Below are 15376 nucleotides of genomic sequence, written 5' to 3' on the forward strand. Positions count from 1 at the left end.
AGTACATGTGTTTACAATAAAGTGCACGAGTTTTGTTATAAAGTCCAAGAGTTTTAGTGTAAAGTGTATGAGTTTTGGTTAAATGAGCAAATGAGTTTTAATGTAGAGCGTCTAAGTTTTGTTGAAATGTGCATAAGTTTTACAATAAAGTCCATGAGTTTTTGCGTAAAGTGCACGAGTTTTGTTAAAAAGTGCAGAAATTTAAGTATAAAGTGCATGTATTTTGGTTGGACTGCATGAGTTGATGCATAAGTTTTTTTGAAAGTGCATGAGTTAAACTGCATGGTTTCTCTCCATTGGTCAACGTCAGTCAACGATCAGTCAATGGTGGTAAATTTGGATGGTTCATATTCATTCTCATTTCTCATTTAATTGATCATTCTCACATGACATTTTTCTTTCCTAAAAATATGAAAGTTTTCTTTAAATCTGATAAATAAATGAGAGAGAATAGTAAAATTAATAAAATTGGAGAGGATGGGTAAGGAATTGACTCCATCAATGGGACCAAGATTATTTTGGGTTAGAGGAAGATCTAACATATTCTTATGATTAAACACTCTTCTATAAAAACGACTGATTGTGACGGCATACCAGACAGTCATCTATGAGAACGATTTATTTTGATTCGTGATTCGATTCCGATTTCAAAACATATTTAAATGAGCCCTAAAAATTCTTTATTGGAGAAAGTAGAATTTCGTACCAGTCTCTCCCTACGTGTATGAGGTTGCTAAGACCTAAGAGCGTCGGCTGAACTAGAGAGGAGAACCTACGAAAAGAAAAGACCTAAAAAGATCTTAAATGAGATTACTTTCATGATTCTTCCTTTTTAAATGATTAAAGAATTAGAAAGGTTCTAAAATAATCTGGAGTTTCTAGATTTAGAGCCACTCAACCTAAACTGAAATAATAAACCCTTGACTAAAACTTAGATCATTAAATCAGTTACGTATAACATCAAACTTTCTTAATTTAAGGTTTTAGTCTATAACCCTAAGTACATACTTCAAGAAATTGTAGTATTATAAAATATGTACTCTAAAAATTAATCTATATTAATTTTTTTTATGGAAGCTAATTATTAATTGGATTAAATAGTCCATCGGGCTAGTGATAATAACCTCTTACAAACAAACCCTTGAAATTTATTGTTAACATAAACAGTGATAGACGTTTGCTACCAAACAGAGCTTACAATAGAACGGATCGGATGTAGGTAGAGAAACTAAGTGAAAAGTAAAACTTGTTATATCGTCTACCTTTTGTTTAGGCTACAGCAATCACCTACGTAACATGGGAGGAGAAGAAATAAAAGTACAAGGAGAGTTAAAAAGATGGGAAGAGATAAAGGAAGAGATGAAGAGAGTTGTATTGCTAGCGATTCCAATGGTGGCTGTTCATTTGTCTCAGTACTTAGTGCAGTTTTCTTCAATCACCATGGTTGGCCACCTAGGCGAACTCCAACTCACCAGCACCGCCCTAGCCGTCTCTCTATGCAGCATCACCGGAAACAGCCTCATGGTACGTATAAAATAACACATATATTCTCCTATTTGCATTCAGTTCAGATTACGATGGTTTGCTGCTCTGTTTCAGCTTGGGATGGGAAGTGCACTAGAGACTCTGTGTGGACAAGCCTATGGAGCAAAGCAGTACAAAAAACTTGGAACTCAAACATACACTGCAATTTTATCTCTAACCCTAGTCTGCATTCCGATCTCCTTCCTTTGGGCCAATTTAGCCAAAATTCTAATCTTTATGGGCCAAGATCCTGTAATTTCCCATGAAGCTCGGAGATATGCAGTATATCTTCTACCTTCACTCCCTGCCTATGCCGCATTTCAGTGTCTCATTCAGTTCTTCCAAGCTCAAAGCTTGATTGCTCCCATGGTGTTGAGCTCCATTGCTGGACTTTGCTTTCACCTCCCACTTTGCTGGATGCTTGTCTTCAACTCTAAGTTGGCTAGCGTTGGATCTGCAGTAGCAACCGGTGTTTCCATGTGGTTGACCGTCATCTTCCTTGTCTTGTTCATGAAGTACTCTTCTTCCTGTGCAATGTCTCGCTCCCCTCTTTCTCTTGATATTTTTAGGGGAGTTGGAGAGTTTTTCCGGTTTGCTATTCCTTCTGCCGGCATGGTTTGGTAATTAATTACTACTAGCTAACTAATTCAATATATATCTATATACTTAGGAGGGTTAATCTGGTTAGGACTAATTCTCTATGAGGACTTTCATGACTAAGATAGTGTACCAGTATATTACTGAATAGTGCATCAGTGCACTATTAAAAATATACCGGCACACTACTGTAGAGTGCATTTGATAATGTACTCGCGAGTGCACAATAGTGCACTTGATCGTGCACTCAGTAGTGCACGGGTGCACTCTTAGAAGTGCATGTTGAATAGTGCACTTGATAATGTGTTGGAGAGTGCATTAATATGCTGGAAAGTGCACTCAGTTGTGATGAGTAGTGTATTTGGTAGTTCAGTGGAGCGTGTAAAGTGATTATTTAATAAAACGAATCAATGGATATGATGAGTCCGCACGGTCCACACGGAAAATTAATCCTAACCGAAAACAGCTTCATATATCTACATCTATATCTATATCTATTTGATACTCTCTTTTTTTTGAAATATATATCTATTTGTTACATAATCCAACTATTAGTGTAAATGTTAATATATTATATATATATATAGTTTGGAGTGGTGGTCTTTTGAGTTGATTGTGTTGCTATCTGGCTTCTACCAAATCCTGCTCTTGAAACTTCAGTACTATCAGTTTGGTAAGTGACTTTACTATCTTTTTATAATAATAAAGGAAAGATTTGGTGAGTATATTTGTGAATTTTTTTCCATATTATGAAAGTAAAAAAAAATAATATGAAAATGGAATTGGTCAGAAAGAAATTACCGAAATGGAACGGAAGAGTAAAGGAGACGCTGTTTGTAACAGCGTCTCCATCAAAAACCAATTTTTTTTTTAAAATTAAGTAGAACCGTTGTTTGTAACAGCGGTTCTACTACAAAACGATTTTTTTTTGCAGGTTCGCAGCGGAACCGCTGTTACCAACAGCGTGTTCCGAGCATGCATTGGCCGAAGGCGTGGCCTCTCTCCCTGCTCTGCACTGGTCTGCTATCCACCCACCATCCATTACTCCCACCCACCAACATAAATCCGTGAACCCAACCCATACCCCTCCCTTCCCACTATAAATACACCCTCTTCCTCATACATATCTACTACAACTACAAAACTACTCTCAAAATTCATCTGATTTCAGTTAGTTCTTTTAATTTTCAATTGTGCTAGTAAGCAAGGTAATGTTTATTCCCCAATTTATTTGTTAAGATTTTACTTGATATACATTTTACTAACTTGATTTTTTTTTCTTATAGAATCAAATCAACCGGAAAATTAACCGAAATCTATTAACAAAGCAAGGTAATTTTCTTCATATTTTTCTTCTCATAGTTTCAAATCAACTGAAAATGACTATATTTAGTTACAAATATAATATAGAAATTTAGAATGACTATATTTAGTTGAAAATTTAATTTAGTATTTAGTAGAATAATATAGAACGCTAGGATGACTATATTTAGTTAAAAATTTAATTTAGTTACAAATATAATTTAGTAGAAGTATAATTTAGTTAGAAAAAATGAAATACTTTTAGTATTTTTGTAGAAATTTAATTTAGTATTTTTGAGGAAATTTAATTTAGTTAGAAATATAATGTAATACTTTTAGTATTTTTGTAGAAATATAATGTAATACTTTTAGTATTTTTGTAGAAATTTACTTAGTTAAAAAATTAATTAAATATTTTTGTAGAAATAAAATCTAGTATTTTTGTAGAAATTTAATTTAGTAGAATAATATAGAAATCTAGGATGACTATATTTAGTAGAAATTTAATTTAGTTACAAATATAATTTAGTAGAAATATTAATTTAGTAGAAATCTAGGATGACAATATTTAGTTACAAAAATAATTTAATATTTTTATAGAAATTTAATTTAGTATTTTTGTATAATAATATATAAATGTAGAATAATATAGAAATCTAGGATGACTATACTTAGTTAAAAATTAAATTTAGTAGAAATATAATTTAGTTAGAAATATAATGTAATACTTTTAGTATTTTTGTAGAAATTTAATTTAGTATTTTTGAGGAAATTTAATTTAGTTAGAAATATAATGTAATACTTTTAGTATTTTTGTAGAAATATAATGTAATACTTTTAGTATTTTTGTAGAAATTTATTTAGTTAAAAAATTAATTTAATATTTTTGTAGAAATTTAATTTAGTATTTTTGTAGAAATTTAATTTAGTAGAATAATATAGAAATCTAGGATGACTATATTTAGTAGAAATTTAATTTAGTTACAAATATAATTTAGTAGAAATATTAATTTAGTAGAAATCTAGGATGACAATATTTAGTTACAAAAATAATTTAATATTTTTATAGAAATTTAATTTAGTATTTTTGTATAATAATATATAAATGTAGAATAATATAGAAATCTAGGATGACTATACTTAGTTAAAAATTAAATTTAGTAGAAATATAATTTAGTTAGAAATATAATGTAATACTTTTAGTATTTTTGTAGAAATTTAATTTAGTATTTTTTGAGGAAATTTAATTTATTTAGAAATATAATGTAATACTTTTAGTATTTTTGTAGAAATATAATGTAATACTTTTAGTAATTTTGTAGAAATTTACTTAGTTAAAAAATTAATTTAATATTTTTGTAGAAATTTAATTTAGTAGAATAATATATAAATCTAGGATGACTATATTTAGTAGAAATTTAATTTAGTTACAAATATAATTTAGTAGAAATATTAATTTAGTAGAAATCTAGGATGACAATATTTAGTTACAAAAATAATTTAATATTTTTATAGAAATTTAATTTAGTATTTTTGTAGAATAATATATAAATGTAGAATAATATAGAAATCTAGGATGACTATACTTAGTTAAAAATTAAATTTAGTAGAAATATAATTTAGTTAGAAATATAATGTAATACTTTTAGTATTTTTGCAGAAATTTAATTTAGTATTTTTGAGGAAATTTAATTTAGTCAGAAATATAATGTAATACTTTTAGTATTTTTGTAGAAATATAATGTAATACTTTTAGTATTTTTGTAGAAATTTACTTAGTTAAAAAATTAATTTAATATTTTTGTAGAAATTTAATTTAGTACTTTTGTAGAAATTTAATTTAGTAGAATAATATAGAAATCTAGGATGACTATATTTAGTAGAAATTTAATTTAGTTACAAATATAATTTAGTAGAAATATTAATTTAGTAGAAATCTAGGATGACAATATTTAGTTACAAAAATAATTTAATATTTTTATAGAAATTTAATTTAGTATTTTTGTAGAATAATATATAAATGTAGAATAATATAGAAATCTAGGATGACTATACTTAGTTAAAAATTAAATTTAGTAGAAATATAATTTAGTTAGAAATATAATGTAATACTTTTAGTATTTTTGTAGAAATTTAATTTAGTATTTTTGAGGAAATTTAATTTAGTCAGAAATATAATGTAATACTTTTAGTATTTTTGTAGAAAGATAATGTAATACTTTTAGTATTTTTGTAGAAATTTACTTAGTTAAAAAATTAATTTAATATTTTTGTAGAAATTTAATTTAGTATTTTTTGTAGAAATTTAATTTAGTAGAATAATATATAAATCTAGGATGACTATATTTAGTAGAAATTTAATTTAGTTACAAATATAATTTAGTAGAAATATTAATTTAGTAGAAATCTAGGATGACAATATTTAGTTACAAAAATAATTTAATATTTTTATAGAAATTTAATTTAGTATTTTTGTAGAATAATATATAAATGTAGAATAATATAGAAATCTAGGATGACTATACTTAGTTAAAAATTAAATTTAGTAGAAATATAATTTATTTAGAAATATAATGTAATACTTTTAGTATTTTTGTAGAAATTTAATATAGTATTTTTGAGGAAATTTAATTTAGTTAGAAATATAATGTAATACTTTTAGTATTTTTGTAGAAATATAATGTAATACTTTTAGTATTTTTGTAGAAATTTACTTAGTTAAAAAATTAATTTAATATTTTTGTAGAAATTTAATTTAGTATTTTTTGTAGAAATTTAATTTAGTAGAATAATATAGAAATCTAGGATGACTATAGTAGAAATTTAATTTAGTTACAAATATAATTTAGTAGAAATATTAATTTAGTAGAAATCTAGGATGACAATATTTAGTTACAAAAATAATTTAATATTTTTATAGAAAATTAATTTAGTATTTTTGTAGAATAATATATAAATGTAGAATAATATAGAAATCTAGGATGACTATACTTAGTTAAAAATTAAATTTAGTAGAAATATAATTTAGTTAGAAATATAATGTAATACTTTTAGTATTTTTGTAGAAATTTAATTTAGTATTTTTGAGGAAATTTAATTTAGTAGAAATATAATGTAATACTTTTAGTATTTTTGTAGAAATATAATGTAATACTTTTAGTATTTTTGTATAAATTTACTTAGTTAAAAAATTAATTTAGTATTTTTGTAGAAATTTAATTTAGTATTTTTGTAGAAATTTAATTTAGTATTTTTGTAGAAATTTAATTTAGTAAAATAATATAGAAATTTAGGATGACTATATTTAGTAGAAATTTAATTTAGTTACAAATATAATTTAGTAGAAATATTAATTTAGTAGAAATCTAGGATGAAAATATTTAGTTACAAAAATAATTAATATTTTTATAGAAATTTAATTTAGTATTTTTGTAGAATAATATATAAATGTAGAATAATATATAAATCTAGGATGACTATACTTAGTTAAAAATTAAATTTAGTAGAAATATAATTTAGTTAGAAATATAATGTAATACTTTTAGCATAATTAAAGTTAGAAATATAATATAGAAATTAAGAATCACAATATTTAGTTACAAATATAATATAGTAAAAATTTATGAATGACTATATTTAGTTAGAAATATAAGATAGTAATTTAGAATGACTATATTTAGTTAAAAAATTAATTTAATATTTTTATAGAAATTTAATTTAGTATTTGTGTAGAATAATATATAAATGTAGAATAATATAGAAATCTAGGTGGACTATACTTAGTTAAAACCCACCTCCCCCAAATTTTTGTTTTGCATTTTTTATATATGCATGTTTAATTTTTTGTGTATATGCATGAATATTTTAGAACTGTGAATACATGTTTAAATTTTGTGTATATGAATGAATTTTAAGATAGTTATTTAATTTTGTTATAAAAATAGATTAAAATGAATTATTTATTAGAAGTTTGACCCTTAAAATTATAAAAAATATTATTAGATAGTCATGGATGGATTCAACAACTATTCTTGGATGAGTGGGACCTCATTCTCTGGATTACTTACGGGTGTTGAAAACCGTGAACCATTCCCGTCATACTATCCCAGTGGATCTCAACATGTAGGGGTTTCGTATCCTACACATTCGGTGGTTGACATGTCCACTGGTACACAACAATTTGATAATATTTACGTCGATCAGTATGGCGTTGATCATGAGGATGACATTGATGACTCATCAGAGGATGAGGAGGTAGTGGATGAAGTCTACGATCCATCAGCTCGCATGGCTATAGAAGCAGCTGCTATTACGCCTAGTTGGAACAGATTTGAAGAGCCTAATCTTCGCTCATGGAATGCATGGGATGCAGGTGTTCCACAACAGAATCAAGATGAACTTGCTGTCGGTCAAGTTTTCGGCTCTTATGAAGAGTTGAAAAGAAAAGTCATAAAATATAATGCTTCGATGGGCAAAGAGTTCAATGTACAGAAGAAGGGACAGGGAAAGTGGATCATCGTATGTGCGCAGCTAAACAAAGGTTGCCAATGGCGTCTATATGCTCGTATTATTGGGGGGCACGACGATGTGTGGAGGATATCCACCTACAATGGCGCACACTCCCCGGAGTGTGTCCGCGATGTCATGCGCTCAGATAATCGAAATGTCACTGAGAAGTTCATTGCTGGTGAGATTATTAGTATTATCCAACAGGACACGACCCTGAAGCCGAGGGCAATTATTGAAATTATACAGAAAATGCTCCCCGTGAGAGTTACATACAGAAGAGCATGGGGTGCGAAGCAAAAAGCAATTGCTAGAATCTACGGGGACTGGGATGAATCATACGCAATGTTGCCTCGTTTTTTGCTTGCAGTTCAACACAATAATCCGGGTACAGTTGTTGAGTGGGTTACAAGACAAAGCCGTGATGGCAGTGGCCAAATCTTCAAGCGGGTCTTCTGGTCGTTTGCACAATCCATACAAGGTTTTACTCACTGTCGTCCGGTGATTACAATCGATGGCACTCACTTGTATGGCAAGTACAAGGGTTGTCTTATCGTAGCTATGGCGGTTGATGCGAATAATCAAATATTTCCCCTTGCATTCGCCATTGTTGAGAGTGAAAATGGATCAAGCTGGTGTTGGTTCATGAATATTCTGGGCAGTCAGGTAACACAACGCACTGGTTTGTGTGTTATCTCTGATAGACATAAGGGCATCATTAAGGCCATGACTGATCTTCCGCGCTGGAGAGAGCCAAATGCATATCATAGATATTGTGTCCGCCACGTGATTTCAAATTTTCACACGAATTACAAAGACAGGGGTATGAAGGAATATGTAAATTCGGCGGCGTATATACATGAAGAGAGACAATTTGACAGCAAGATGGAAGCTCTAGGGAACAGCTTGCCTGGCGGACTACGATTCTTGGATGAGATTGGAAGGGAAAAATGGTCTTTGTCGTATGACAATGGTCATAGGTACGGTATCATGACAACCAACATGTCAGAGTGCTTCAACGGGGTCTTGAAAGGTGCCCGGTCTTTACCCATCACAGGTCTTGTTCAAGCAACGTTCTATAAGCTGAATACATACTTTGTGACTCGCTTAGGTCTGGCAACTAAACGAGGACAGGATGGACACCCATTTTCAGAGAAACTGCAAAACAAGATTAATGAGAACATGGTGGTCGCTCGAAGTGCACAAGTGACCACGTATAACTACAGAGAAAGAAAATTCGTAGTAAGTGATGCTCAACAGTCTGGAACTCGCCAATTTCTTGTGGACCTTACTTACAACCGATGCACATGTAAGAGATGGAGGAATTTGAAGGTGCCTTGTCCTCACGTTTTAGCTGTTTGTATGGCTCAAGGCTATGATTACGCTGGACTTGTTGAGCCTTTCTTCACCATTGCAGCTCACATGGGTGCATACGACATGAGTTTTGAACCCGTACTCGATATTGAAGAGTGGCCTGAAATTGATGGGACGCCACTGATCCCAGATCCGATGATGCTTCGAGATCATGGTAGACCTAAATCAAGCAGGTACGAGAATGAGATGGACATCGAAAGTTCTTGTGGGAAGAACGTTTGTAGTGCATGTGGAAGAAAGGGCCACAACAAGAGATCATGCGCATCACGAGCTAGTGGTTCAGGTCAATAGGCATCGTATATCTTAGTTGTGGTTAACCGTGTGTAATAGTTAATCATTATATTGTAAGAGACATGAATCCGAGCATATTTTGTAATATTCATGTTGTGTCTTATACAATATTATGTTTTATTATTATTATGAATTTTGATGAATTATTTGTTTTTTCTATATCCAAAGAAAAATGGACGCTTCAAATGTTCTTTACCTTCAACGCGAGCATAGGTCCTCGGATGTGGCAGATGGTGTCGATTACGTAAGTTTCCTAATTTAGTTTGTAATATTTGTTTTCACATCTGACATTAACTTTTGTAATTGTCATTACCATATTAAAATGTGTAACATACTTGGGAATGCTGACTCTTTATAGTATCAAGGGTAGACACCACACCCGCAACTGGTGGGCGCCTCACCCACGAGTACAGGCCTATGTTCGACAAGCGGGGTTCCACAGCATATCCAGGGTTGCCGGTGTATTCAAGTTGGATATGGGGCTACTCACTGCATTGGTCGAGAGGTGGAGACCTGAAACCCACACCTTTCACTTGGTCGTGGGCGAGGTTACTATTACGTTGAAGGATGTAGCCTATTTACTAGGGTTGCGTGTCGATGGACGAGCAGTTACCGGCACTGCTGCATATGCATGGCGCGAAGTTGCTCAACGACTCTTAGGCTCAGATCCCGAACCAACAAACTTGAAGGGCTCATCATTGCGCATGACATGGTTAAGGGATAATTACGAATTTTTACCGGAGGATGCCGATGAAGATACAGTGAAATGCTACGCACGTGCGTACATTTTGATGATGATGGGTGGAACAATGTTCCCTGATTCCAGTGGCAATCGTGTACAGCTACTGCCTTTGCCACTGCTAGAGGACTTCGCCGAAGCTGAAACATACATTTGGGGATCAGCTTTTTGGCAACACTCTATCGTGAACTATGTAAGGCATCCGAGAAAAATAAAAAGGAAATTGGAGGACCGCTACTCTTGCTTCAGGTTCATTCTCTTATCTACTTGATGATAATGTAGAAATTTTATTAAGATATGATAATAATTATCACGAATGTAGTTGTGGGCATGGAACCACATTTCAATTGGGAGACCGACCTTTGGTGGTTTCAAAACCGGAGATGAAGCGGAGGAGAGAAAAGTTAGGAGGGTGAAGATCAGGGAGTCCATTACTACAGGGTCAGTACATCCTCCTTTCGGCGAACAATTTCAAAATGGTGATGCGCTGGCTTCGAGGTATTTTTGTAATCAATGAAGTCATACATGTTCAAGTTAATTCATTTACATCATTCTTACCAATGTCGTCTCATATTAGGTGGGTGGGTTGCAAGCTCGTTAATAACGACGCAAAGGACCTCATGTATTATAGGGATGCGCTTGATTTTATGCGGAGTGGCCAGGTTTGAAAATTTAAGATCATATCTCATAATATTGAATTGTTTAAGTTAAATATATATTTTTTTTATAACGTCTTATATTCTTTCTAGTTTACATGGACTCCATACACACAAGATGTAATACAAAGACTTCCAGCCATTTCTCTTTCGGGAGTAAATGTTTGGATGTCAATTGTCCCTATGGTGTTCTTTGAATGGTTGAGTGGCATCGCCCAGACCGTGTCATGAGACAATTCGGGCAACCACAGCATGTGCCCGACCTTTGTGACACCGAAGTAAACTTGCACAGGCTCAACTGCAAGGGGAGGCCTGACACCAACTGGGCGTTGCACCACTATCACTATGTCCAGTTGTGGTGCCAACGCCATCAAAACATGGCCACGACATCAATGCAAGACACCAACGTGGATAAGGTGGAGCGCATCTACATGAAGTGGTACAAAGGCATAACACGACGATTCATTTCTCCCAAAAATCGTCAGAAAGTAGGGCGCTACCAACCACACGCTCATGATCTATATCAAAACAGTGAGTTCAATATACTATTGTCCTTACAGTATTTAATTATCATGAATACTTACACGGTTTTCTATTTTTTATAGGGACAACATGTTGCTCCTCAGGGCCACAATGTGCTTAGCCAGCTGAGCGTGGATGAATCGTTCTTTTGGAACGACCAAGGTACGAGTGGATCTAGCGAACAACAACATATGCCCTCGTCCATGCCCTTTCCGAGTCAAGCATATATGTCATCGTCTATGCCATCATATATGCCCTCATCCATGCCATATACTCCTCAGTATACTCCTCAGCCGACTCAGTATACTCCGCATATGCCATATACTCCTCAGCCGACTCAGTATACGCAGCAGATGTTGTATACTCCTCAGCCGACTCAGCAGATGTCGTATACTCCTCAGCCTATGCAGTATACTCCTGGGCCAATGTCATATGAAGCTCCATACGCATCGCAGGATAATGTACCATCATTTTCCCAATATGCTACTAGCTCATGGGCATCAGGGTCTTCATATCAGGTCCCCGCGAAACACAACGAATATATATGGTAGTTACATTTCTCCTACAAGACCGCCGTCTATGGATTACGTACGGCAGCGTAGTGACTACGGCGGTCCAACTTTTTCAGTTGTACGGGAGCAAAGTGACGATGATGAGGACGAGGAATAGACGAGGAAGATACTGAGGACGAGGAAGATACTGAGGACGAGAAATAGCAGAGGAAGATACTGATATAGATCATGTACAATTCACGTTGATTATGAAGTTCTTGTATACGTTAATGAAGTTCTTCTAAATTATATATTTATAAAATATAATGCTTAAATTAAATTATATATAATAATACAAATACAATAAAATTATAATAAAATATTGAATAAATAAAATGAAATTATAAAAAAACATAAGCTGAATAAAATAAGAAAGCAATTTAAAAAAGATAAACATAAAAAAAAATTAATACACGAGGGAAACGCTGTTGCCAACAGCGTTTCCCTCCGAAACCCAGGCTGTCTGCAAGTTCCAGCTGGAACCGCTGTTTGTAACAGCGGTTCTAGTGTAATTTTAAAAAAAAAAAAAAAGTTGAGGCTGGAGACGCTGTTTGTAACAGCGTCTCCTTCAGACTCTGAGCGGTTTCGTTTACAGAATAAATTCTTTAAACTTTCATATTCTAAAAAAAAAATCGTATATTTGCTCATATCAGTACTGTAATGATGGGAAAAGTAGTACTATAATGGGAATTGTTTCAACTTGGACAGTCTGACGACCATTTTAACACTCTACGCGATGCCTTATGGAGTTGGTGCAGCTGCAAGGTACAACTAATTTACGAGTACCTTTCAATCAGGAATTGTAATATTATCGTAAAACTTTACGTACTTTAATGTTGCAGTACTAGAGTGTCGAATGAGGTGGGCGCGGGAAGCCCAGATAGGGCTCGTGGCAGTATATGGTAGCATGCTAATAGCATCCATTGAAGCAACGGTGACAAGCTCAACCCTCTTCGCTGCACGTCATGTTTTCGGGTATATGTTCAGCAATTACAAGCCAGTGGTAGCTTACGTCACCAAAATGGCTCCTCTTGTATGCATATCTGTTATAATGGACAGTATGCAAGGCACTCTATGTGGTAAGTGCCAACGCCAATAGATAATATATACTGGTGGTGGTAAGATTGATTTTGTAAATTCACAGGAATTGCAAGGGGAAGTGGGTGGCAACACGTAGCAGCAATGGTGGTTCTTGGAGCATTCTACCTTATTGGTATTCCAATGGCGATTTGGATGGCTTTCTGGTTGAAGATGAGAGGTAGAGGACTCTGGCTTGGCATCCAACTTGGCACTGCCATTCAAATACTTCTGCTTGGAGTTGCTACTGCTTTCACTGATTGGGAGAAACAGGTATTTAACGTACAGATTCAATTCTACCAGAAACAATGACATTATATGGAGTACATTGCACAGGCACGAATGGCGAGGCAGAGATTGTTCCAGGAAGAATCTGACCAGGAGTCTGACAAACAACAAGATTCAACTTGTAATGTATTTTACATTCAAAATACTGCATAAAGGATTATGGCTAGATGGCTCATACATAATCCGCATATTAAAGCTAATAAAGTATGCAATATTTGCATGTTTCACAATTTCTATTACTTTTCTAGTTTCCCTCGATGTATCATAATATGGCCTCAAATTTGTACCGAGTAGCAATGCAACATAAAAACCAGCCACTGTTTGGTATTAATTGTTTTTATGAGAGCATTGTTCAATACTTGGCCATAATACTTGCACTTTCCGCAATATATAATGGAGTCAATCAAATAGTCAGTCTCTCTTTTTATATACTCCCTTCACCTCTTAATAAAGGTTATTGGAACATTTTAAATAGAAATTAGAAATAACTTTATAGTTAAGGAGTTTTTACATGTGAAAAATAATAACGAATACTGGTTATTGGTATTTTCAGATTCAATGGGTAGGATTGATCTTATGATCAACAGTCAAATGTCAACGTAAAAAAATGTTTTTGAAAATGTGCAACATTTTATTTGTAAATGTACAATAAAATCTACGCAAATGTGCAACAAAAATTATACAAATATGCATTTCATTGTGAGAAGTTTTAGTTGATTTTTTTGATGAATCAAATGTGCGTCAACCCGCGTCCTATTTTTCGGGCCATGCGCTCGGTGGATACAAAAGACTATTGGTCTGGAATTTCTTGTTTTACCTTAAGAATTCTGAATTAGTTATTTTACTTCCATAGTTTCGGTTAATTAGTTAGTTTTGGTTATTTGTTGTTATTACGTTAATATTATTTCGTAAGATTGTTTAGGTAGAATGATATTAGAGTAGTTTTCTTCCTAGTTAGTTCATAGACACAAACGTGACATTCTAGATAGCTTTGAATTTAGTTAATGATTAGTTTCTCCATGACTATAAGGAGCTAAGTTCGATCTTGTTTTTCTTAAGATTGAAGTTTCTACTAGTTTTGGCTTTGTAAGCATTCTCTCTATCAATTCTTAATTCCACTACATGTTATTTCATGCTTCTCGGTTATAAAGTTGATTGTTTTATATTTCTTTTCTAGGCTAATCACTTAGCTTAGTTAATATATTGCACACTTTTATCCTGGTAATACAAAGCCATTCTTATATGCTAGAACTGGTTGCGTGCATATTTAGGTGAGGAGTATCATACACATTGGCATTTGTCAGCCCGCTTGCATCTTATCAGTGTGCATTCTAATCACATATCAGGATCTTAGATCTAGATAAGGATAACATAGAAATCAAGACTGATAGATTAAAGAGATAAAATGATCAAAAACATAATCAGTATAAACAAATTTGTTAAATGAGACATATTCATCATATTCATACTAAAACTTGAGAATTTTTTCTGGTTCTTATGACAATAAAGTGACAACAAAACCCCTATTTTCTTCTTTCGATTTAAAGCTACAATCTTTATAAGTATTCTACATTTTTCTTTAGGGTCGAGCCTATGTTTAGCACTTACTTTAGTATTTACAACTCATAAGGAGAATATTTATTTAACCTCGTTATAACTACTTCACGCGTGATCAAAAACATATATAAAGTATCCTCGAAAAACCATTTTACAGGATCCTGCAATATTACTCAGTGGGTGCGGGCGGAGAAAAAGGTGAAGGTTACTATCCATATCTTCATCTCCATCCCCACGTGAGAGTAGGTTTTTTCATGACAGTCCAATCCGCTTCATATCCCCACAAAAAACTCATCCTAGCGAGAATTTTTTTGTAGTAGTAGGAAAATCTCTTCCTGCTTCCATCTCTATCTACAACTAGACTAATCGAGAAGCCAGTTAAAGTTGTGTCT

The 15376-nt window shown here is 32.7% G+C and overlaps 1 protein-coding gene across 1 annotated transcript; it reads left to right on the forward strand.

Moving 5' to 3' along the window:
- The first annotated feature begins 477 nt into the window (after positions 1–477).
- On the forward strand, positions 478–15028 carry LOC141251709 (uncharacterized). The gene is given in 14 exon segments (XM_073670399.1): positions 478–481; positions 1168–1215; positions 1274–1524; positions 1600–2144; positions 2709–2752; positions 2755–2794; positions 12771–12827; positions 12905–12952; positions 12954–13141; positions 13207–13412; positions 13476–13553; positions 13676–13751; positions 13903–13970; positions 15011–15028. Coding segments are annotated over 14 exon segments (1671 nt in total).
- The last annotated feature ends 348 nt before the right edge of the window (positions 15029–15376 follow it).

Source organism: Phyllobates terribilis, unplaced genomic scaffold (genome assembly GCF_046119375.1).
Source record: "Phyllobates terribilis strain yellow unplaced genomic scaffold, ASM4611937v1 Scaffold_7541__1_contigs__length_36959, whole genome shotgun sequence".
Taxonomy (NCBI): Eukaryota; Metazoa; Chordata; class Amphibia; order Anura; family Dendrobatidae; genus Phyllobates; species Phyllobates terribilis.